Consider the following 23,775-nt stretch of genomic DNA (forward strand, 5'->3'; position numbering starts at 1 on the left):
GCTGCATTGGGCAATTGGGAAGTAAAACCGCTCCGGTCCTGCCCCGCCCCCTCCCCATTTGCTCTCAGCGAACACAACAAAGCAGGCACGCATGCGGCACCCTGCTGAAAACATCCCTGCGGTCCAACAAACACACACCACCCCCCGAAGGTATCGGCTGCTCCTCATTCAGGTTTAACGCTGAAGTCACAGCCAATAAAAGACTTTTTTCAAAGGGGAGCATTTTGAACACGCTGCACGGCTGTGTTTGAAATATTCAAAACACATGTGAATAATTGAAGAGCAGAAAGGGACGAGAAGGGAAAAAAAAGATATTGTTCAGGCGTTGGCGTGGGAGGACTCTCACTGTTATTTTGAAAGAGGACGGACGGATCAAGCGCAAAATGTCCAGGACCAATGGACTCGACATACCTGCAGACATCTTTAGTGGCTTCTGATACTCCCGTATGGAGACGACCACTTCTCCTGTCTTGGAAGAAATGTCAAAATGAAGGCTTATCATGGAGCAAAATGATGACAGGTCATCATCAATGCATCTCCGCTGCGGAACTGCTGGAGAATCACCTCATGTTGACGGCTTCTGCTTCCGCCGCTGCCGCCGCCGCTGCATCCTTGCCGTGTGCACTGGCTGAGGACGGTGGGCGGGCGGGTGTGTCCTTGCGCACCCCCCATCCTCCTCCTCCTCCTCCTCTCTTGCGATGATGGTTGAGGATGATGACGACGATATGATGATTCTGGGGCGAAAAAAATGAAAGGGTTGGATTGAGAGAAACGGCCATCATGGAGGAGCAAGCGAAAAAAAAAAATATATATATATAAATTTATAAAACGCTGAATATATACAATTTTTATTTTAATGTTATCATTGATTAACTACAACTCAACTCAAAAGACTCTTATTATTACATACAAATCTATAATAATGAATAATGCAAAAAATACACGTCTGTCTGCCTTGTCTGTTGATCCATCCATTCATCCATTCATCCATTCATCCATTCATCTCCTGATCTCTCCGTGCTTCCCTGGCAACAAAGCGCTGTTTAATAATAGATGAAACGGAGGCAAAAATAGAAGTGAAGCTATTTTAAGCAGGCAGAAGAAGAAGAGGCCCGGATCAATGGCCTCACGTGCAACATTCAGAGACACACGTGCGGGGCCCCCCGCGACATGGCGGCAGAAAGGTCGTAGGTCAGCGGGAATCCCGTGGCTTCCAAGGTGCGCACGGTAGCGCGACTCCAACCGTTTGTTGCTTTGCGACAAGGCCTCTCACCGCCTTGACAATGGCTTTGGCTGCTCTCGCGTCACACACACACACGAGTTATTCAGGACCAGGATTTCGCAGCATTCTTGTGCCTTGTCACGTCATCATGCTTTGGCGTGTGCAAAATAGGGCAAGTGGGCCACACGAGGCTCACACCTTCTTTCATCCACGCCACAGAGTCCGCATTCAAGTCTCAACTCGTAACACTTGGCTCGGCTTGTTTCACCGTATGGTCCAGCGACTTAACTCATTCACTGCCATTCCCAACTTTATTGGAGACGTAGAGCGCCATTCCCAAATGTGTTCAGTCATGCTTGGGTGCCAATAAAGCGCTGGCCGTGGCCTCCGGCAATGTATTTTTCTTTTCCACGCGGGGGCGGAATTTCCTTTTTTCCATGTTATTATATTTATACATTTCCTTTATAAGCGGCTTTCAAAACTCACAAGGACACTCTACAGATGTTTTTTCTGCGGGTGAGCAGCGGCAGCCACACGCGCCAGCGTTCACTCAACCCGGAAGTAACATAAAGTAAAACTAAATAATAAATGATATGACAACACAAAGAGAGACACAGCGCTTTCTGTACCCTCTTTGTGACATGAAGCAGTTTTAGATGACAGAGGAGAGGATCGAAGCATCCTTTTCAGCAGTGGATCAGGGACAACATGGTGGAATGTGCACGTCTACTACAAGCTAAATGTCGAAAGCAAACTCGCAGCTGTAGCATCCATTGACCAAAAGAGATCGTTAGCGCTTTATTCCAGCTACGGCCGTTGTCAAAGCGCCATCTCAACCAATCAGTCGCGTTCATCGTCATGTTTGGGGACACATTGTACTCCAAAGAAGGTTTTTGACACATGAAAAGTCGTGTCCACTCACCAACGCGCATGCCGTAAAAGTGGCGCCTGGCAGTCGTACTTTACCGAAGCGAAGCTAACGTGCGCGTGGCCGCCGGCCACGCTTGAACTTCACTTGAAGCTCGTTCACGACAAGCTCATCACGAGGAAGTAAAAGCGCCGTGTGCGTTTGGAGCAATTATTGACAGCTGCTCGCGTTTTAGCTTTCTTTGGCCGCCGATGATGCGTCTTCCCCGGCGTGCCCTCAAACTGCGGGAACTCGCAGGAAGTGAGGATGTCGCCGTTGATGAGTCCGTCCATCTGCTTTGTGGCGCGTTCAGCGGTCTTTGCGGAGACGCGGGCCCGGGCGGGGGGGGGGGGGCCTCCGCTCAGACAAAAGCAAGTCCTGCATGAGAGCAGATGCCGTCCGTCTCCACGCAAGCAAGTCAGACTGAGTCCACTGAGTGTGACCGCGCAGAGCGGGCGGCCAATCAGGCTATCCATACAAGGTCAAAGTGGCTCACACGTCACACTATTAGTGTCATGGTTTGCCAGGTGGCACCCAAGGTGGACCCCAAAAAAAACAGGCAGGAGGGTGTACTTGCCAAATTGTATTCAATAAAGTCGGCAGGAACAAAAAAAAGGCACGAGAACAAATGGGTCCAAAGTAGCAAACAAAACCATGAGTAACACATGACGAGACGAAACAAAGCCGACAGGGTGAAACAAACAATGACCCGACGCGGAAAGGTCATGCCGGGAGTCCTTTTAGCTGCTAAATGTGCAGGTGTTCCAAACATTGCCACTGTTCTGCGCAGAAGATGATTTACGGCTGTGCATTGAAGGGCAAAGAGAGGGTACGAAATCTTTGGACGGACGACACGACATTTTACGCGGCTAAAAGTGAACAGACGGCAAAAAAAGACAGACTTGGTGCTCGCGTGTATGCGTGCGGGAACGGGACGTATCGAGTCAGCGCTTCCTTTAAATAAAACATACACCTGTGCCCCAATCACTTCCTGTCTCCTAGTTGTCTTCGGGGTCTGTTAACATCCTTCAAATTAGCCTCAGAGCAGATATTTGATGCACAGGTATGAATATTTTCCCATTTGGGGTAAGATAATTCATGATTGGTGTTTTCTACTATCTTTGGGATTGCTTTATTTCATGTATATGATCGTTGTCCATGTCAAGCATTTTGTTACAGCTTCGGCTGTTGTTAAAGCGCTATAGAAATCTATGTGGATTGTATTGTATTGTATTGTTCGAGTACTAAGTGTGCTCTAAATCGAGATCAATGAGGTCAAGAATCAATTGTAATAGCTGAGATTATCCACTAGATGGAAGTGTTTAGCTACTATAGTATTTGTGACTGGCACAGGTTTCCGCCACTATGTCATGCATGTTGTAGTGATGTAGTAGTTAGCAGTAGTTAATAGCGGTTAGTACTTAGTAGTTATGAGGATTTATTAGTTGGTAGTTAGTCGTTGGTGGTTAGTAATTGGTAGCTAGTAGTTAGTGGCAAACAGCTAGTATTTAGTAGCTAGTAATTAGTAGTTAATATTTAGTAGTTAGCAGTAGTTGATAGTAGTAGTTTGTAGTCATAGTATTTTGCTATAATTATATATATATTTTCATTTTAGGGTGAGGGTGTAATACATAGTAGTAGTATAGTATAGTTTGTAGTGGTAATTCTGCAAATCTGATGCCTGAAAAAAACAAAAAACAAAAGCAGATTTTGAATTTTTGACATTTTGGAAACGTCGTCTCCAAAAGTGACTTGGCATCTGATTTTTCAGAAGACAAAGTCCAAATGTGTCGACCTCGATTATTTATTCTTTGGTGTTCAGTGTAATTGACTTGAATTATGTGTGCTCATATTTTTAAAATGACCTCCTGAATGGTTGTAAACACTCTTAGGGAGTCATGACCTCATTTTAGCAGATGTCTGTTGATGGAAAATATCGAAAACAATTGCTTGTTTTGTCCAACATGCTGTAATCAGTTGTCTGTATGTTGTCATTGTTGGATACCATTTGAGCTTATTAAATGACATAACAATCCAAAGTCACAATAATAACCAAATACATTTGAAACGGAGACAAAAGCATTGCCATCAAAGCGAAAATGAGATTCAAGCAAAGTAAATACGTAAAGTAAGTATGTGAAAGCAGAGACGTCAAGAAGGCGCCGTTTCCTGGACGATAATAAACAGGCTCGCAGGTAAGGGAAGGGAAAAAAACAAACAAACAAACAAACAAAGCCTGGGAAAACATCAGTTGCCGTGGGGATTGGCGTTGTCATGGAAACTGCAGCAGTAATAGCAAGGGGAAGCTGAGGGGCGGGATTTCCTCTTTCCCATGTGACCTCACATTCACACCACGACTTAGTCAGCAATTTTAAGCCAACAATGTCCATTTTATTGACAATCGGTGATATCGAGGCAACTCTGAATTTCAATCATTCAACGAGAATTTCACAATCAGCGCTACATTTAGACCTGATTTATCATCTATCACAAGTTATGATCGTCACAGACAATACACAAAATGTGATTCTTTGCGCGACACAATATTAGGCACACTTGAGAAATAACATTTAAGAAATGAGGCACCATTGCATCTGGATCATCGGGACGAGGTTCTCATCCGAAAGTGTGGACGTGTGTGTTGGACTTGAGGACAAATGATGTCTTTTTGTTATGGTGGCTGTTCAATCACACGCAGAACAATTACATGTCTTTCCACTAGATGGCACAAGAGACGCAATTAACTTGCTGGAGTGAGCAACGCCCACATTTGTCAGGAAACTCAAGTCAAGATGACGATGATGATGGAAGGATGAAAAGATCATTTTCCGAGTACTTTTGTTTGCTGGTTTTTTTTCGAATGTAAATGGACGAGGGGTAAGTAAGTAAGTAAGTAAGTAAGTAAAATGGCCTGTCAATGTAAAAAAATGGAGAACCTGTCCATGTCGCCTCATACGCTCACTCGATATGTAGAAGCACCATCAGGGAAAATCGATATCGACACATTAAAAAAAGCCAACGATCTTTTATATTATCTCATAAACAAATACTTCACAGTGTCACTTATGATCAATAATAATAATACAGATTCATGTCAAATAGATTGGAGGTATTCCGTTTTAGGGTGGAATTGGATGAATCTAAAAGACAAAAAAAAAAAAAAAAAAAAACCCAGATGTATTCAAGTGATTTAGCATATTTTTACTTAACCGGTCATAACCATATTTTTGAAAAATGTGTCCACTCCAGTGCCAAGGTTTTTGTCATTTTGACTCAAATTGCAGGACCCACAGAATTTGGAGTTTTAGGACTACATCAACATTCAATGCAGAGTAAGAAATCTCATTTCATCATTCCTAAATGAGATGGGTCTGATGTTACGTCAATTGAAATGAGGGCTGCTGTCCAAAATGCAATGCAATACATCCTTATTGGTTGAGATAGCGCTTGAACAACAGCCAAAGCTGGAACAAATCGCTAACATGGAAAAACAGGGAAATGCTGCCCCCTTGCGGAAGGGGAAAAACATTGCCAGAGGTCTGACCAGCGCTTTATCGGCACCCAAGCAAGGAAAAAAGCCAGAACAAATTGGGGAATGGCGCTCGATGTCGATATTTGCGAATGGACGTGAATGAGTGAATGGCAAAATGTCCAAAAAGTGCGCAATATCCCAAAAGATCCACTTCGGGTGACTTTTCCAGTCTTTTGGTGACTCGGTTGTCACTCTAGATGTGAATATGTTGACAATATGATGATAAAGAAGCATATTTTAATTGGAATTGAATCAGGTAATGTATTGGTCAATAATTGTATTTTTAGCTCCAACCTTGTGCAACTTTTTTAGTTTTTTTATCCAAATGGTCATGCAATCTTATTATGTTTTGGCTAATGTGGAAAATGATAGCTTATCATTGCTTGTCGTACAAATAAATACAAAAACGGACATTCACTCCACACAGATATGAACGATATTTGAAAAAAAATATACTTGGGTTGCTACTTTTGTGGCAGTTCTCCACTTTAAACGTCTGTAAACATCTTGTTGGTGATGTTGACGCAGTTTTGGCTCCTGAGATGAGGCTGCTCGGCCGGCTCCTCCAATCCGCTAACGTTAGCGGGAGAGGCGCACGACCCCCGCGGCTCCAGCAGCTCGGCGCCGGGCAGGTGGTCGCAGCTGGCGTTCAGGGTGCCCCGCGGCAGCTCGTCGGCGTCCGTCTCGCGGTGGTAGAAGTAGTTGAAGTTGGACACGATGACGGGCACGGGCAAGGCGATGGTCAGCACGCCGGCGATGGCGCACAAGGAGCCCACGATCTTCCCCCCGGTGGTCACCGGGTGCATGTCGCCGTAGCCCACCGTCGTCATGGTGACCACCGCCCACCAAAAAGCGTCCGGGATGCTGCCGAAGCTCGACGCCGGGTCGTCCGCCTCGGCGAAGTAAACGGCGCTGGAGAAGAGGATGACGCCGATGAAAAGGAAGAAGATGAGGAGTCCCAGTTCTCGCATGCTGGCTTTGAGGGTCTGCCCCAGGATCTGCAGCCCCTTGGAATGTCTGGAGAGCTTGAAAATCCGGAAGACCCTCACCAGGCGGATGACCCGGAGGATGGCGAGGGACATGGCCTGCTGACCCCCGTTGCTCCCCGTCTCGGCCAGCTCGCTGCCCAACGTGATGAAATAAGGGACGACAGCCACCACGTCGATGACGTTCATGATGTTCCTGGAGAAGGAAGTCTTGCTGGGGCAAGACAAGAAGCGTACCAGGAGCTCAAAGGAGAACCAGATAATGCACAGAGTCTCGATGACGAAAAAGGGGTCGGTGAAGGGGCTCGGGGCGCCGGAATTGCGGCCGGGGCGCGCCGACGGACCGCGTTCCTCGCGGAACTCCGGCAGGGTCTCCGTGCAGAAGATGACGATGGAGATGAGGATGACCAGCACCGACACGATGGCGATGCCCCGCGCCGGGCCCGAGCTTTCCGGGTACTCAAACAAGAGCCACATTTGCTTCTGGAAGTCCTTCTTAGGCAGGACGCGGTCCTCCTCCCTGATGAAACCTTCGTCCTCTCGGAATTTCTCCACGGAGTCCTGGCCCAGCTGATAGAAGCGAATCTCCTCGGAGAAAACGTCGACGGGTACGTTGACGGGTCTCCGGATGCGTCCGCCCGACTGGTAGTAGTAGAGGATGCCGTCGAAACTGGGTCGGTTGCGGTCAAAGAAGTACTCGTTCCGCAGAGGGTCGAAGTAGCGCATCCTCTTGCGGGGGTCCCCCAGAAGCGTCTCGGGGAACTGCTGAAAAGTTTTCAGCTGCGTCTCAAAGCGCAAACCCGAGATGTTGATGACCACGCGCTCGCCGCGGCGGCCCGCATCGTAGCCACCCGAGCGCTGCGGGCTCCGACTCCGGCTGGGTGGAACCCCCGCCGGCATATTCTCCACCGTCGTGTCGTCGTCAGGAGTGAGCCGTTGCGGCTGCCCGGAGAAGAGCCCGGCGGACTGGATCGCGCCAGAGTCTCGGCGGTCCATACGGGTGGGAGGGAGGGAGGCGGAGTTGTGGGAGGAGGAAAGTCCGAAGGGCTGAGGTCCACCCGCGCGCCTAACCGCCGTCAGCGAACGCTCCGCGATTGTCGGCGCTGAGCGAGTGATGCACGTGATAGATTCGCTACGGCATCCGCGACGCCCTGCGAGGCTCTACTCTCACCACTCACAAACAAAACAAAACAAAACAAAAAACACCCGCTAACCCCCATCACGTCTCTCTCTCGCTGTCTCTCTCTCTTTCGCTCAGTATCTCTCTCTCTCTCTGTTTCTCTGTCTCTCGTGCTCGCTCTCTCTCTCTCTCCCTCTTTTCTCTCGCTCCATTCAATCATGATGCCAAACCATTGAATTTTTTTATATTCCTTTGGATTTTTAAAGCTCCGTGTTTTAATCAAATACAATATTTATTGGCAATTTATCACGCTTGTAAAAATAAATCAATCAATCAATAAACTTTTAAAAAGTAAAGATTTGAAAATGCAGAAGCAGGTGCATTCATTGATATATTCCTTATATTCGTTTTACTCGGCATTGTATTTTTGATTTATAAGTACAGTGTATATATATATATAGTACATCTACTTCCCACTTGTCATGACATCGCCCGGACCGAGGTGCTGAACAGCAAGCCAACCTCACTCGTCAATGTGTGTCACATTTCACACGCGTATAAACAAACAAAAGCGCGCTAAAATTAGCCGCTACGCATAAACATCCCCACCCGGCGCACACGCACCAGCTCATCAGCATTGTTCCGTTTTCCTCCAACCAACAACAACATGTAGAAGCGTCCCTGGTGTGTGTTCCTTTGTCAACGCCTTGTTGTTTCCAGCTTCATCAAAGCCGGCGGACGTGTGTGTGTGTGTGTGTGTGTGTGTGTGTGTGTGTGTGTGTGTGTGTGTGTGTGTGTGTGTGTGTGTGTGTGTGTGTGTGTGTGTGTGTGTGTGTGTGTGTGTGTGTGTGCATGTGTGATGAGGTGAGTGAAAGTGGGCTGCTTGTTAATGAATCCAAACGGGATTCACATGTGGCTTTTATGCGGGGGCTCATTTTCATTTCAAAAAACCTGAGAGAGAGAAAGAAAAGAAAGAAGGAAAGCAGAAGCCGAGCGAGCGAGTGAGCGAGCCTGTCCAAATATGTCAGTGCACTCAACATTCGGAAAAATGCTCTCAAGGGATTATCTTTGGGCTGCGATGGGACAGTTTGTCTGTGACTGTAAAGTGTCCTTGACAGCTTCGAAAGGCACTTAAAATGTAATGTTATTATTAAGTCACACAAACGCACACTTTGTTGGTGTTTTTCCCCGATCTCCTCCTTCCGCTCAAGCGTCATTTTCTTTTGTGTCCTCTTTGGCTTAAGACTAGCCCGCGGTGGGGTCTTTTTCCCTCCCATAATAGCAAAAGTACTCCACTCGATAAGAAACCACGTCTGCACTCAAAGAAAGGGGTGCTGAAAACTAGTCCGCCAGCTACCACGGCCCCGTTCGACCGCGTGGTTTGGTGTTCATCCGCCGACAACTAGTCCGCCAGCCATTGCGGCGCTGTTTGGTTTGGTTCATCCGCCGAAAACTAGTACATATGCCGAGACGATATGATCGCAAATGTAATGTTCGTAAAGCGAACAGTTTGTTAGCTAAATCGTTGATAAGCTGAGGTATCACCTGTGAAAATTCCAATGGAAAAATCCCCTTTTCCAGTCAGTAACATCGACGTGCCATTTTTATCACATGATGTCATTAAAACACATACAGTATGTTTTGATATTTTAACGTCTCAGAATGTGTTCCCTTGATGCGCTTCTTATTTTTAGGTCACGCTGCGTTCCAACAAGGCAGCGTCGTGCGTCTGGACTTGTAATGGCGCTCGGGGGCCTGAATCCGCAGGAACAAGTCCATTCCCTTTTCACTGGGGAGAGAAATGATTGACGGTCGTCGGCGGGTGATGTTTCCCTTTCCACTCCAGGGGAGTGACGTCACGTCGCGTCGCGTCACGTCACGTCGCGTCGCTCCTCCGATGAGATGGAATGCGAGGGGGCCAAAGGAATCCCATCCAGCCTCTTTTAGGCCCGACGGGGGCTGTCAATTCCCACGCTCTCTCTCTACCGCCAACTGCTTCTTTATTTATCGTCGCTATTTTTCCCCAAAAGATCTTCGGGCCTTCTTGCGCTTGATCGATGCCCTATAACGCACACGAGAAGACTTGTTGTGGGCACACTTGTCCGCTCAAGGTCGAGGTCAAGACGATCATCCCATCATCCCCAAGAGGAAATGACGTTTACAGCTAAATGTCAACATTGGAAAACAGCAAAGGCACCCACAAAATATGTGGAGTGTCGTGCCATACTATTCAACCATACAATGAAAACTGCTCGGTAAGCATTTTGTTTTCATCTGCTTGTCCTGAACTTAAAAAAAGAGAGAGAGAGAGAGAGAGAGAGAAAATGAGAGATAGAGAAAGAGAGAGATAAGGAAAGAGAGAGAGAGAGGCCAGTATTGATGGGTGGCTCATAGCAGGGCCGCCCAAGCGCAATGATCCCTGGCTGACCCCGTCGGCCAGCGTGAGGCAAGGCGAAGGCCAAGGTCAGAAACAGCGCCGGACGCTTTTACTCAGAGCGATGACAAGCCCAGAGGACCAGGTTAAGCGGCGGCCGTTACCACAAAATTTGTCTGCAAGCCAATGACAACAACAATCGGGCAAGAAGAAGAAGAAGAAGAAGAAGAAGAAACGCTTGCCAGGTTGTGGTCCAAGTATGGCCGCCGCCTTCTTCGGACTTGGAAGCATTTGAGGCATGAACGCCGGTCCAACGTTGGTGACAAGGATGTGGTACAAACAGAAGGTGGTCCCACCTGACCATGGTGACAATGTTGAAGGAAGGCAACCTCGGACCTTCGGCTCACGGTCTCGACCAGATCATGTGACCAGAGATCCGCCACCTGAATTGCTTTGGTCTCGGATGTCTTTACGGAGAAGGAAGCATTCTTAGCATAGCGTCATTATCAGAACGCATACAACGAGCGATAGCGCGATCGTCCGGGCGTGCGAGCAGGCACGTTGCGCCGCCGCCCGCAAGTGTCCAGGCGGGCGCTTTCATTGGCGCTCCCGACGACGGCCGATCGCTCAGGAGGAAGGAAGGAAGCCTTTATCCAAAACACCACATGGTGTGTTGCGGAACTTGCCACGCTTTGGTCTTTTTTCAACTCAAAAGCCTTTGAGAATTTTGCAAACCACATATGATTTCATTGAAATAATAATAATAATTTGAAGAAGTGACATCCGTCAATGTTTTTTTTAAGTAGATTCTGTCAGCCATGCATGACTTGATCATAAAATGGCCGCAAGAAGGTGCCAGCGACTGGTTTCCGTGATTAGTATCCGATTACCTGAAATTACTTTAGATTAGATGACATGAGCCTTTATTTGTCCGACACTGGAGAAATGGACATTTGACAGCAGCAAAAAAAATAAATAAATAAACACAGGAGCTGCTGTAAAGGCAGCCACTCTCGCGCCGCCATCTTGAAGTCAAACAACAAAAGTCCAGTGCCATACCTCCATATTGCTCTTGATAGCGCTTTAACAAGCAAGAGATGAAGCTGGACCAAAGCGCTATCTAGCTGGCTATCCAGCTAGCACTTTATTTGCTATGTACAATATGAGCCATCTAGCTGGCTCGCTAGCGATCGAGCTAGCTATCTATTGAACAATCGCTCACCGTGCACATCACGGCAGTCCAAAGCTTTTTTAGATTGACTCAGAGACGTCCAGTTTTCTTGTTCAATTTGCCTGGACGACGACGACGACGCTATCCGGCATTTGTTTGGATGCGGCCTCACGAGGCGACAACTTGGAGCTTTCCGACAGGCCACATCTGGCCACATCTGCCGTTTTCCGCCGGAGAGGATTCATTTGGCCCATCGTCTAATGAGCGCTTCGACCCCCCTCGTACTCGGTCTGTCACTCGTCCCCGCGGGACTCCAAAACGTGTTGCGGCAAACCATTTGCAGGGAGCGCTAACACCTTTCGCTGTCACTTGCGGCAGGAAAGTCTTGAAAAGAAAGCTCAAACGCGACAAAGGCAACCACGCAATTTGGATCGAAAATTCTGAACTTCAATCTTATCTCATAACGTCACATTTGCATTTATGACGGCTGTGTAAGCTCTCAGTCGCACAGGTAGTGGTCCATCGATGAAAAGGTTTCTTCAGCTGTCATCTGGACTTCTTTCAAGGTGTCGGACGTTTGGCTTCTCATCCGAGAGGCTTCGTCAGCAAACTAAAAGTTTGCTGGTCGCTCTGGCCCTATATATATATATATATATATATATATATATATATATATATATATATATATATATATATATATATATATATATATATATCCCTACTGTCCAGCGGTGGCGGTGCCAGACCTCTGCTATGCTAGGTCCCTGCCCTAAGATTGGGGGGAGCAGAGGACTACTCCCTGAGGCTACACCGATTACTTTTTTTGTCATGACTGATTATGGTCTGTGACTGGCCCTGATTGCCCCATTGGCTCTGGTAAGCCTACGTGGTAACGATCTAAGATCTTTTGTCAGCACGATCTAAATGAAACCTCACACCACCATGGCGATTTAGTGGTGGGTTTTGCTCTTTTATAAAAATAGCTTCTTTTACCCCCCCCCCCCTCAGTTATCTTTGGTTTGAAGAAATCTTTTCATCGATTTGCATTTATTAGGCTGACAGTGGAGACATTTACATTTCACAGCAGCGAAAGAAGAAGTAGAAGAAAAAGTTTCGAGCACCTGAACGAAAATATCATCTAGAAATCAGATTTGTTCAAAGTGGCCATGTCATACTACGTATAGCACAATCACTGCTTGCACATGCATTGCAGCATCTATCCACGGGGGGGCGCTAGATAGATTTAGTTGCCCTGGCTTGATCTTGGCTTGTTTTTATTTTTGAACCATCTTGTTTCAATTGGAAGCATACAGAGTAGTTGAAAGCAAGCATATACGCTCGCTTCATTGGAAATGACATAAGTTCAGAGGATTTGTTGGGTTTTTTTTTTACTTCTTCATCTTATTTTCAATCACAAATGTCAGTGAGCCAAACAAATACTCGCCAAAGCAGATCAAGTGAACGGGGTCAGATTCAATGCACAAAGGGACCACAATAGTACTTGATGTCCTAACAAATGGCCCGCGATAGGTTGCTAGGGTCCACGTTAGCATACACTATTGACCTTTTGCCATGCCTTTTAATTCACATTTAAATTCACTTGCTCACTCGAATGAGGCTCAACAAAAGAGGTGTCGCCACAAACGACTTCTACAATAATGCTCCTTTCGTTTTTGAGCTCATTACGGTCATTTTATGATGGAAATATGTCACACTGAGGATTATTGATCCATTCATGTCTACTGTGGAATTAAAGCACCGCATGAATTTTGAATTCTCTCTCATTTTATTGTTATTTTTTTAACATGCCGTTAGCAGTGTCTGAAATAACGTGTGCAACTTTTACATCGGGCGTACAACTTACAGAACGTCTCCACCCGGGTGGCCGACAACTTTTTCAAGATTTATTTATTTATTTTCCCAAATCAATCGTTTGCTTTATTCCGATTTTGAAATCTTCGTTTGCTATGGGAATTTTGTAATGTTGGTTCGTTTGGCAATTTGCATACTTGGCAGCCAATCAGACACAGGCAACTTTTCAGAGTTGTCGCCCATCGTGTCCGCATGAGTTTCAGACGCTGCCGTTAGATTTGATTTAGTAAATGAAAAGTGCCAAACACTTTCTAGGTTTACAGTATGCAAAAAAGGACAGTACACCTTGAGAGTATCAAGCGCTACAACCAGACTGGCTCCCAAAGTGGCGCTAGAAGCCTTGAGGAGGTTCCAAAATCAAACGCGGCCATTCGGGAGTCTTGTTACTCAAGTGGAAATGCGATCCGGTGCAGAAACGATGACCGACACAATCCAGTCATTGTCCCGATGCAATGAGAGAAAAAAAAATCTTGCCCGAGGGGCCTAATCTGGCCGGGCATCGTGGGGGTAGTTCAAAGGTCACACGCTCTGGTTGACGTCTGAGCCCGAGAACATCAGGTCACTCCATCTCAAGTCTGAGAATGAGAAAAGCCGCATCCGATTCAGCCACTTTTGCGTCTCGCTTTGGCACCGCCCATCTATTTTGTAAAGCCAGAGTCTAAATGGTGGAAAAGGACAAAGTGGAAATCCACATCTGGCTCTGATCATCTCCATCTACAAGTTTCAACCACAAGCTAACGGAGGAACTCGGCGGGATGCTCAAACTCTTCAGAAAGACTCAGCAGAAGATCACACATCAGGTTCTCAGTTTTGGGGGGCTTTGTGTACATGATTTATTTATGACAATAAATCGTCTTAGCGCTGGTCATGGCGGGGAAGATAGAAATCCTTCCATGTTTCTATTCATATACTGTATAAGGTGGATGGGGTCGGGAGGGGGGGGGGGGTCTGCTGATATCGTTTTCCATCTTCCTAAAATGTGACATCATGACTACTCGGAGATGTCTTCATCAAGTTAAACGGCAGTGAAGGAAAAGGAGGTGCAATGAAAAGGAAAACGAATGGATGGAAATCTGTTCCAGAAGATGACAAATGGTAGGAAAGAAACAAGTGAAGCACAAAATGAAATCAATACAAAAACAACAACAACAACAAAGGTGCAAAAGTGCAGCCCGGAAGCAAAGGAACTGAAGAAAGGACGATAGTGGCGGAAGGGGAGAGGAAGTAGAATTTAGACCATGAGATGAGTAAAGACAAGTTATGGATAAATAGGGGGTGGAAGGAAAGAATTAAGGGCCAAAGAAAGGCTCAAGGAAGAAGACAGTGGTGGGCCAGCAGGGCCTGCAAGGCCTTCTCTGAAAATAATGTGCATATATATATATATATGTATTGTATAAGGCACACCAAATTTTAAGGCGCTGCATTCAGTGCTGGGGTCAAGTTTTATCAGTGGCGGACCATCAATGCCTGCAAAGCCTTCTCTGCTGGCCTAAAAATATCTGAATCACGGATTGATGTCCATTATATTTTGAACATGATTTCTCATTAAATAATTCCAGATTGTCTTTCATCTTCCTTTCATTGCTTTCCCCCCGTTGCGCTGCTTTCAGATATGTGTTTACGTATTGAATAATTTAACCAATCACATTTCAGCCGTCATTGGTTCCCAGGGTCACAAATCGACCTGGACGCCGTCGCAATCTGTTCTGCAGGCCCTGCAGCATCAAACAAGTGGCAATGAGTTAGCAAATTATGACTGGCTAGTCACTAGCCATCATAGTATCACTAGCCGCTAGCGATAAGCTCATACTGTACAGAGCGAGCGCACTTTATCGGTACGGAGCTGCATAAGCAAATATATTGTTGTGTTGGTTTAATCGCGGTTTTGTCAACCCACAATGGCTGATTGATTCAGACGTAGCACTACTGAAGGCCTCGCCATGAAATCCAAGGCCCGCCAATTTTTTAACATTTTTTTCAAGGGATGAATGAAAGAACATCCGTTTCTACTTATGAAACATATCAACTCCACATACGCAACTATTTCAATGGAATCCCGGGCAATAGCGTAACATTCATAGCTGCACTCAACAACAAAATTGCAGCATTTTTCCCACCGTCCGACTCAAACGTCTACGAAGTTGCGTGCAGAGCGAGAACAAGTCCAGTCATTCCCCAACGTATTTGACTTTGTTGCTGATGGCGAGCAGATGTCTCACATTCGCTCACTTTTTGCGCGCCATTCAAGCCACAGGGCAAGTTTTGCATCTTTACAAACGGGATTTAGACTTAGATTTAGGAGGCCAACGAGCAGTGCATATTGCCAAACATTTAGCCTTTCACTTTAGGATGAGGTGAAAATGCTCCTTCATGATCAGCACCATTTATAGGATCCACTTTCACATTTTTTTCGGGACTCCATGTGGACAGTGAGTAGCCTCTCCTCATCCGAGCCTGACTTCAAGGTTACTCCAAGGTCACGCAGGGGGGAGTGGCTAATTTATTCCCGATAAGTGAGACGACGGCGGTGAAAAAAAAGAAGGAAAAAAAATGAACGCGCTGCTTGTGATGTCAGCGGCCTCGCACATCTGGAGCCAAATGGGAACATATGGACGTCAAATCTGCTTACCACGCTACGCGCGGGGATTACCGCCGCCGTTTTCAATTAGGCACTCTTAACGCTAGGGGGCTCAGGCTTGTTAAAAGCGCTTGAGGCCACTGTGTTGTCATCTTGATTGAGCCAAGTGACAAGAGTTGACACTGGAAATACAGTCAATCTCATAGCAGAGCACCTGAAATGACACCACGGTGATACCTCAGCTTACCAATTTAATTGCTTCCCAGAAAGAGTGTGTCAAGCCAAAAGTTCGTCTGCCAAACATTTATTTCCCATAAGAAAGCATTAAAAATGAGAATAATCCGTTCCCAGGTACCCATAAAACATAGTTGCTATGCCAAGATGATATTCTCGCGAATTTAATGTTCGTAAGGCGAAGAGTTGGTGAGCTAAAGCGTTTGTAAGCCGAGGTCTCACAGTGTTGGTTTTTATCGCGTAGCTTTTCTGATCAACTGATCGAGGGGTTTGAAAGGAGAGATCGACCGTCGGGGTTGCTACAAATGATAAGTGGTCAAGGAGGCTGGAAACCAATATTGAATTGGACAAAACAGAACATAATGTCAAAATCCAACAATGTTATTTGTTTGCTCAACCGTCGAAGGGCCGGGGGCGAATAGCTCTTCTAATATTGCCCGATAAGATGCAACATCCAAGCTGACTTCTGCACATCAGCGTCAAACAATTTGCCATGACGGTTTTTTGTTGCTGATGTGGCACGACAGATGGCCTCGTCTGCGTTTATTTACACTCTTGGGCTTGCAAAATATACCCAGTAGACCTTTACAGTGCAATTAAGGAGCTCAAACGTTTACAGGGTACTTTAATAAAGCGGCAGAATGAAAGATATTCACGTGACTCTTGAGGTTTCCTCTCAAAAGTACAGAACAGTAATCCCTTGCTACTTCGCGGTTCAATGCATGGCAGATTTTTTTCGACCCCTCCCCAAAAAAAGGCTACAAATGGCAGAGAAAGTTCAGAAAACCCAACTTTGTGGATTTTTCTTTCAATGGGGACGCAGGTCCCCAATAACCCTGAAAACCGAGGGATTAGTGTATTTCTTGTAGGGTAGATAGATTTCGGTGAAACGAGCGACGTATACCAATGTCAGAAATTAGATTGCTAACTAACCCATTTTCTTTAAGGTAAAGTGTTATTTGTTTTTTTTTTGTGAAGTGATGTTCAATCAAGCAGTGCCCTCTTTTATCATCAAAATTATCTTCAAACGTCTCACTGACCCGTCCTAAATTGTCATCCAAGCCTTCTGCAAGAAGGCTTGGATGGACGCCTTCTGAAACTTAATTTATACAGTAGTGTACCTGTAAATATTACTCTGTATATACCATATGTTGATAGTGGACTGTTTAGAGGTTTGTACTGTACTACAAACATTGACTCTGCTTCTTGATGCATGTCCTATATAAATGTGACCTTATAATTTTTTTGGGCACTCATACACATGTAACTTTACCAATCCAGTAGGGTTGGCTACACCGCTGTTTTTCCCGGTCCGCATTCACAGCGATAAACGAGGGATTACTGCATTTGCCAATACTATAGCCTTGAGTCTGCTTTAAGCCAGTGAAGAGGCAGAGTAGGTAAGGGGCGGGCACTAGGACCTCGCAGCGCACTCAACAAAGACGCACAGTGTCCTCCCGTCCTCGCTCCCCAATTCCAAGTCTCCTTACTTGCTCACTATCACACGTTTCCAACAAGTGCCGAGAGCAACTTTGGGGGCAAATGACAACGAACGTGCACGTCTCCTCCTGGGCATCGCGTGGACGCCAGCTGGAATATTTTTCAATAAGCATCTGGAGCAACAAGAAGTTTTTCAGAGGTAGAGCACTATTTTTCTTTCAAGTCCTTGGAATGCCAGACGTTTGAACTTTTGAGACTGGAATGGAGCTTTAGCTCCGATTCTTAGCTGCAATGTTGTCCTACTGAGGCAACTAGGGCAGTTTTTAAATGTCCTCCCAGAGTTTTCGGTGGTAGACGCAACCTGGCGAGGGGCTTTAATTACTCCCGAGACACTTTGTGAGGGCTGAGCGTCAACCTCCATCACCTGCGGGACTTCTGCTGAAGCATAGCTGGCTGCCGGGGGTCATCAGGTTACATCGTGGCTGCACACCTTTTCTCTGGAGGTACGTACACAAAAGACAATCCTGCAGAGTTCTTGAGTTTGTGTGGTATGTCGGCGTGGAAACAAGAAGGTAGCTGCGGGGCAATTTCCTTCAAATTATGCCACAGAGCACGGTAACTGAATGATTGCCTTCTCGTCATAATAGCCGGTAATTAGATTTGGATTGCTACTATTTCAATGTCTGTCTCTTCAGGAGAAGAATCGCTAAAAGCTGCTTTTTCTCCTCAAAAACTATTCCTAATCCTTTTTTTTGGGGTCCTTGTTAAAAACCCTTACATTGTTTCCACTTTGCATGCAGAATCATTTTCCTGAGGGTGCCGTAAAGTACACACTGCTGCAGACGGTATGACTGTTGATTATTCCGCAAAGAGGATTTTGAACGTTTTGTTGGTTGACCACTGGCACTTTAGAATACTGACCAGTGATGGAAAAATGGATCAATGTGGGACAGAAAGGAACTTGAAAGACGTTTTGACACAAACGTGTTACAGATGAATAAAGCTAGCAATCATTTGTTTCTGTTGTCAATCAATGAGAAAGGTCGAGAGTGTCAAACAGACTTTGGCCTTTGTTTGGGACTCCATCTCACCCTCATTTCTTCCCCTGGAGGAGAAACTGTAAAGTCGTCAGGAAACTTCTCGAGTCACGAGTGGATTGATTGGTTGACGGGGGTCAAGTGACGGGCAGATTTGGAGTTTGACGCAACGTTGCCTGCGTAGCTGACGAGGTATCATTGAAGATGCTAAGGCTCCGGTTTAGTCGTGAAATAATGGTGTCAAGCGGTATTTTATCAAGCTCCAATCTTAACCCGGACGGACGGACCTCTTCTGCCCACACGTCACATGTTGAGCAATGCGATGAAACTCCACTCAACGCTTGTGCAGTTTGTGGCGTTCGGCATTGCAGAATTTTGGCCGCTGCGTCTGAGGTGATTCCAGATTTGAAATACAGTTGTGAAGATGTCACAATTTAGAGCCAGTTTAATTGATGGACGCCGCCACATAGGTCAGAAAATCTATTTCCAGCTTTTAAGATGGAAAGACACTTTGCCCACGACAAGCCACCAACAGATCCAAGTAAGTGTTCTGTACTTTGTATCACTCTCACACTCACACCTTGGAACAAGTTCAATCAGCCTACCATGCGTGATTTGTGGAACGTAGGAGGAAACCGGAGGAGCCGTAGAAAACCCATGTGGGCCCGGGTGGGACATGCAAACTCCACACAGGGGTGTTGAACTCACGACCTCTGCACTGCTAACTAACCAATTGACTACCGGGCCGCCCGGGAGTCCTTCTAAAGCAATTATCATATAATGACCAACAGGTGCAGTCCCGAAGCTCTGCATAAATTTGGGAATGGCAGTGAATGAGTTTTTTTTTTAAAAAACAAACAGTCCAAACTCCTGGAGAGGTTGCTTGGGTGACTTCAATAGCATTCTTACCAGTCCAACAACAGCATCAGACACACACACACTGAAAACTCTATTTTCCGCGACAGTCTTTGGCTGTATGACAACACATCCTTTCATATTCCAGAGCCTGTGGTGATAATGTCACAGCAACAACCCTTGATAGTCCCATAAACATTGTTGACAATTTTCATTCGTCATGAGTCAACTTTTCTTTGGTTTCTCTGAAATTCATAACAAAATAATAGACAACTGAAGACATCATCATCATCATTTTCAGATGATTACTGATCCCCGAGGAGCAATCAATAACGAGTCCATGTTGAGAAACACACACTAACAACACGTCTGTGTGAGCTCTCAGTCGGACAGGAAAGAAGTACAGATGACGGCTGAGGAAACCTTTTCGTTGCCAGACGCGCATCGAAAGAGCCAACTGTCAATGCCTTCATCCTTGAACCTGAACATCTTCTGACCCACACATTGCGGAACACGCCTACAGGTCAATGGCTGCTTCTCACGTCTCTCCAAAGACTTGGCAAGACAAAAAAAAAGGCAACGTGGCTCAGGCCTCTTACTCATCAGACATATGTGAGCCTCCTGTTTAGCCATTGGGACTATTTCTAATGCTTTCAAGCACCATGTTGGCAGAATGACCTTGAAGATTTTTGGGCATGGAAAACTCCAAGTTGATCCGCAGCCGGTACGACTGATTTTTCTTGGGGTTGGCACTCTTGAGGACTGCGATGGGTTTAGTGTCATCTAAGGGCATCGTTTTGTTGTACTATAAGACCTCAGATTCAGAAACCGAGGCACTTTTACTGGATGTTCGCTTCCACAATGCGCCGCCATTCAAACAATGTCACTAAATGCAGCAGAATTTCCGATGTCAGTTTATCATCATTCGTAGTACTACATTAAAAATAAAAATCTCTTCGTCTCAGGAACAACTCATATTAGAGGCTTCGGAGACAAAGTCAGACTGAGATGGTTTGGACAGATGTCCAGAGGAGAGAGAGTGACTACATTGGGAGACGGATGCTGAGCCTTGAACTGCCGGGCAGGAAACCCAGAGGAATACCGAAGACCATAAACCTTTTATGGATGTGGTCAAAGAGGACATGAAGGGAGCTGGTGTGAGAGAAGAGGATGCACTAAAGTGGCTTCGATGGAGGACACTGATTCGCTGCGGTGACCTCCTCTTCTTTTCCTTTGGGCTTTTCCCTTCAGGTTCGCTGCAGTGACCCCTGAAGGGAAAAGCCCAAAGGAAAAGAAGAAGTCTCTGACTGGTTGGCTACCCCTGGATTAGATGATTTGCTTCATTGCTTTAATCCGATGTTAATACGGTAATTAGAGAGCGTATGGCACTTTGGAATCAAATTCACGCTTCAACAGTTGTGAGCAATACCATGGAATGGCGCCTAGTGAAAAACAATTGGCTCGTGAAGAACAAGACACCACGAAAGACAAGAGTTAGTATGAGCTACCTGGTTACTGATATGGAAGCTGATTTTTCCAACCTCGATGTGTGTTCACGACAGCAAGCGAGGAAGCCTCGGAAGCAGGCATGTCCCGTCGTCTCTCGTGGCTTGGGGGCCTTCTCCCCACAAAGGCAATTCCCAAGTATGCAACACTTGAACATTCCATGCTCCGCTGTGGGAACCTTTCGACTGGATTCCAAAAAATGATTCTTTTTGACGATTGAGGACATCAAGCGCAAGTGAGGACAAGAGTACAAGGAGATTAAAGACGAGCTGCAGAGACCCCACCCGCAAAACAACAGATTATTACATTGCAAATTTCCCCATTTTGGGACGAATAAAGGTTTTCCGATTCATCACAAAACAAAAAAAGTCTGGTTTGATCATTTAAAAGAAGCGTGACTCAACTTTGTTTGTAACTAGGAGCCAAGCAAAATAATTTCCTCGTGCCAGACCAGCCACACAAAGTACAATGCTAAATAAATATACAATCATACAAATCATCTGTAAGACAAAAAGACGAGGAACTAGCCATAGCATCATTTTAACTCATTCAGTGCCATTCACAAATTTATTCGGCAATTGAACATATGACGTCGAGCGCTGTCCCGGAATTTGTCCAGGTTTTGGTTTTTCTTGCCGGGGTGCCATTAAAGCGATGGTCAGACCTCTGGCAATGATTTTTCACTTCCACGAGGGGGCAACATTTTCCTTTTTTCCATGTTAGCGATTTGTTCCAGCTTCGGCTGTTGCGAAAGCGCTATACATACCAATAACATGAAGAAAAAAAAAGAAAGAAAAATGCACGGCGCTCTACTTCCAAGAAAACAGATACATTCAAGTTACAAAAAAAACAGTACATACATTTTTGGAGTAACATGTCATATTCTCTAGTACGTATCTTTATAGAGCACATATTTTATTAAATGTTTATTTTCCAGTACAAACCAATACAGGTTACTTCTATAAAGATACGTACATAATACATACAAAATATAGCAGTGAAGCAATTTAAGAAACAAATGAATCTTACGAACAACCATTGGTAAGGTGAATTTGTTGGTAAGGTGGAGAGTGGCTATCTGATGACTGCTATTGTTAAGAGAGTGTAAAAAATACAAAAGACGAAAAGACAAACTGTCCGCCCTGTGAATCGTCACAAATCTCAAGCGGGAGACACGCAGAGCTATAAAAGAAAAAAAATGCGCTCTACACTTGTTGTCCCTCAGACAAGCCGCTTTGCTTCTGAAACACTTGGCGCGATGGATTGTGTTTGCAGCGCGGCGCTCAGTGCGGGCCGCCACATACTAAAGGCCACGGAAAAGCTTCCATGCTAGCCGATGGTGGAAAGAATGACGTAAAGAGCAAATCCACAGTCAAATGCTAACTTTTCCGGCTGGTCGATCCATTTTCCGGCAGCGAAAGTCGCTGTGCTTTCCAGTGACTGAACGGCTCACGGCAAACAAGAGAGGTTGGGACGGGATGACACTATTTGACGCTGTATAAGGTGCACTCAAAAGCCTTAATTTAAAAGCTGACCCTGCACCTTATACACCGTTTGGTGCGCCTTATACATACTTGCACATACCATAAACTTGTGTGTGTGTGTGTGTGTGTGTGTGTGTGTGTGTGTGTGTGTGTGTGTGTGTGTGTGTGTGTGTGTGTAAAGTCATATTGAGCCTCAACAGGTCTGGAAACTCATTTCAGAAGCCAGCGACTCCATTTCCCCCTTTTAGAAGAAGTACGTAGTGCCTACTGTAGCGTCTTATAATGTGGATGTGCCTTATATTTGGAATTTTTTTTTTTATTCATTGAAGGTGCGCCTTATACTCGGGTGCAAAAATACGCTAGTTTGCTCTTGTGCCGTTCACTTTGGTTGACATAATCGCCTCGCTTATAATGGGGGATTGTGCTTATGGACTGAGTGCCTCGCGGGTTTGTCATTGACGCTCATTACATTTCATGTCAACTGGTATTGAAAAAAAGGTGCAGTGGGTGTCTGGAACATTCCGTGGAAAGCTGGTTTAACTTAGCCCTGACAGTCTGCGCTTTAATAGATTTTCACATATGTGCGTGCGTGCGTTGAACAGGAAGTACCGATACTTCTTACGAGAACTTTGCAGATTGTAAATCACACAAGTTAGACATACACGTTGTGCAAGGGTGCCGATTGTGTTACATGGCGGAGGGAAAAAACAAAAATCAAAATAATTGCATGCCACGCTTTTCCACATTTTTACCTTCAGATCTTCTGGATGGATGCGAAATTTGGATGGGCTGTTAGGAAGTAAATGTCAGTGATGCAAAATGATTCAATCAGAAGGGATGTTGGAGACAAGGAGGTAGAATTCTTTTGGGGGTATTCGGCCTTGTTAGTTTAATGCTATTCTCACAAAAGTGTCCACGGAGCGTCATCAACGGGTTGCAGGTCGAGAAATTTCAGCCTAAATACAGGGAACATCCGACTTACGACCACGACCTGCAGACCCCGTTTTTAAAATTTGAATTTGACGCCTGGCACCGCAACGTGCTAGCAGGCCGGCAACGTGTACGACAACTGGCCAGCCAGCCAGCATGTCACTCTGGCACAGCCATCGACCGTGTGATGGCACCGGGGCGCGGGGCGGGGGGGGGGGGGGGGGGGGGGGGGGAGTTTGCCAGACATTTAGCCTCCAGGCCTCTATTCAACATTTTGAATGGATTTCGACTAACGACCGTTTGGTGGGAAGGGAACTCGGTCGTTAGTCGGATGTTAGCCGTACCACGACCCTTAGAAAGTGGGTTGGTTGGTTCAATGCGGTAAGCACAAATCAGTGGAACTACGCTAAGTCTTATTTTAATTTAAAACAGATTCGGATCTTACAGTGACAGTGCATTGTCGGTGTTCAAGTACCTGACATGTTTCGGCGTTTACTTCCGCCTTCGTCAGAGACGTCAGAGAGTTC

General features: G+C 45.8%; 3 protein-coding genes across 7 annotated transcripts in view; 1 reads left to right on the plus strand and 2 right to left on the minus strand.

Annotated features, from left to right (window-relative positions):
• LOC148889804 (potassium voltage-gated channel subfamily A member 2) overlaps window positions 1-23,775 on the minus strand; it is a 36,665-nt gene that overhangs the window by 4,299 nt on the left and 8,591 nt on the right. Inside the window, exons 3-4 of the mRNA XM_089011191.1 lie at window positions 565-734; window positions 412-469 (exon numbers count right to left, since the gene is read on the minus strand). The gene's annotated coding sequence lies outside the window, so the exon portion shown is untranslated. The remainder of the gene's footprint in view (window positions 1-411; window positions 470-564; window positions 735-23,775) is intronic.
• Window positions 4,531-8,087, minus strand: LOC148889805 (potassium voltage-gated channel subfamily A member 3-like). Its single transcript, XM_089009727.1, has one exon. The coding sequence runs from the start codon at window positions 7,641-7,643 to the stop codon at window positions 6,150-6,152; it is 1,494 nt and encodes a 497-aa protein (XP_088865853.1). The 5' UTR covers window positions 7,644-8,087; the 3' UTR covers window positions 4,531-6,149.
• Window positions 17,484-23,775, plus strand: part of ngfb (nerve growth factor b (beta polypeptide)) — a 29,568-nt gene continuing 23,276 nt past the window's right edge. For 4 of the 5 annotated variants that reach the window (XR_016116744.1, XR_016116745.1, XM_089011194.1 and 1 more), the window contains exon 1: window positions 17,484-17,939. The gene's annotated coding sequence lies outside the window, so the exon portion shown is untranslated. The remainder of the gene's footprint in view (window positions 17,940-23,775) is intronic. The other variant, XM_089011195.1, reaches the window with a different exon arrangement.

The sequence above is a fragment of the Hippocampus bargibanti genome, linkage group LG12, assembly GCF_051943395.1.
Source record: "Hippocampus bargibanti isolate YZ-2025 linkage group LG12, ASM5194339v1, whole genome shotgun sequence".
Lineage (NCBI taxonomy): Eukaryota > Metazoa > Chordata > Actinopteri > Syngnathiformes > Syngnathidae > Hippocampus > Hippocampus bargibanti.

What these genes read in the sequence shown, in the direction of transcription:
- LOC148889805 (XM_089009727.1), bottom strand. Translation starts at nt 7,643, where the DNA reads ATGGACCGCCGAGACTCTGGCGCGATCCAGTCCGCCGGGCTCTTCTCC.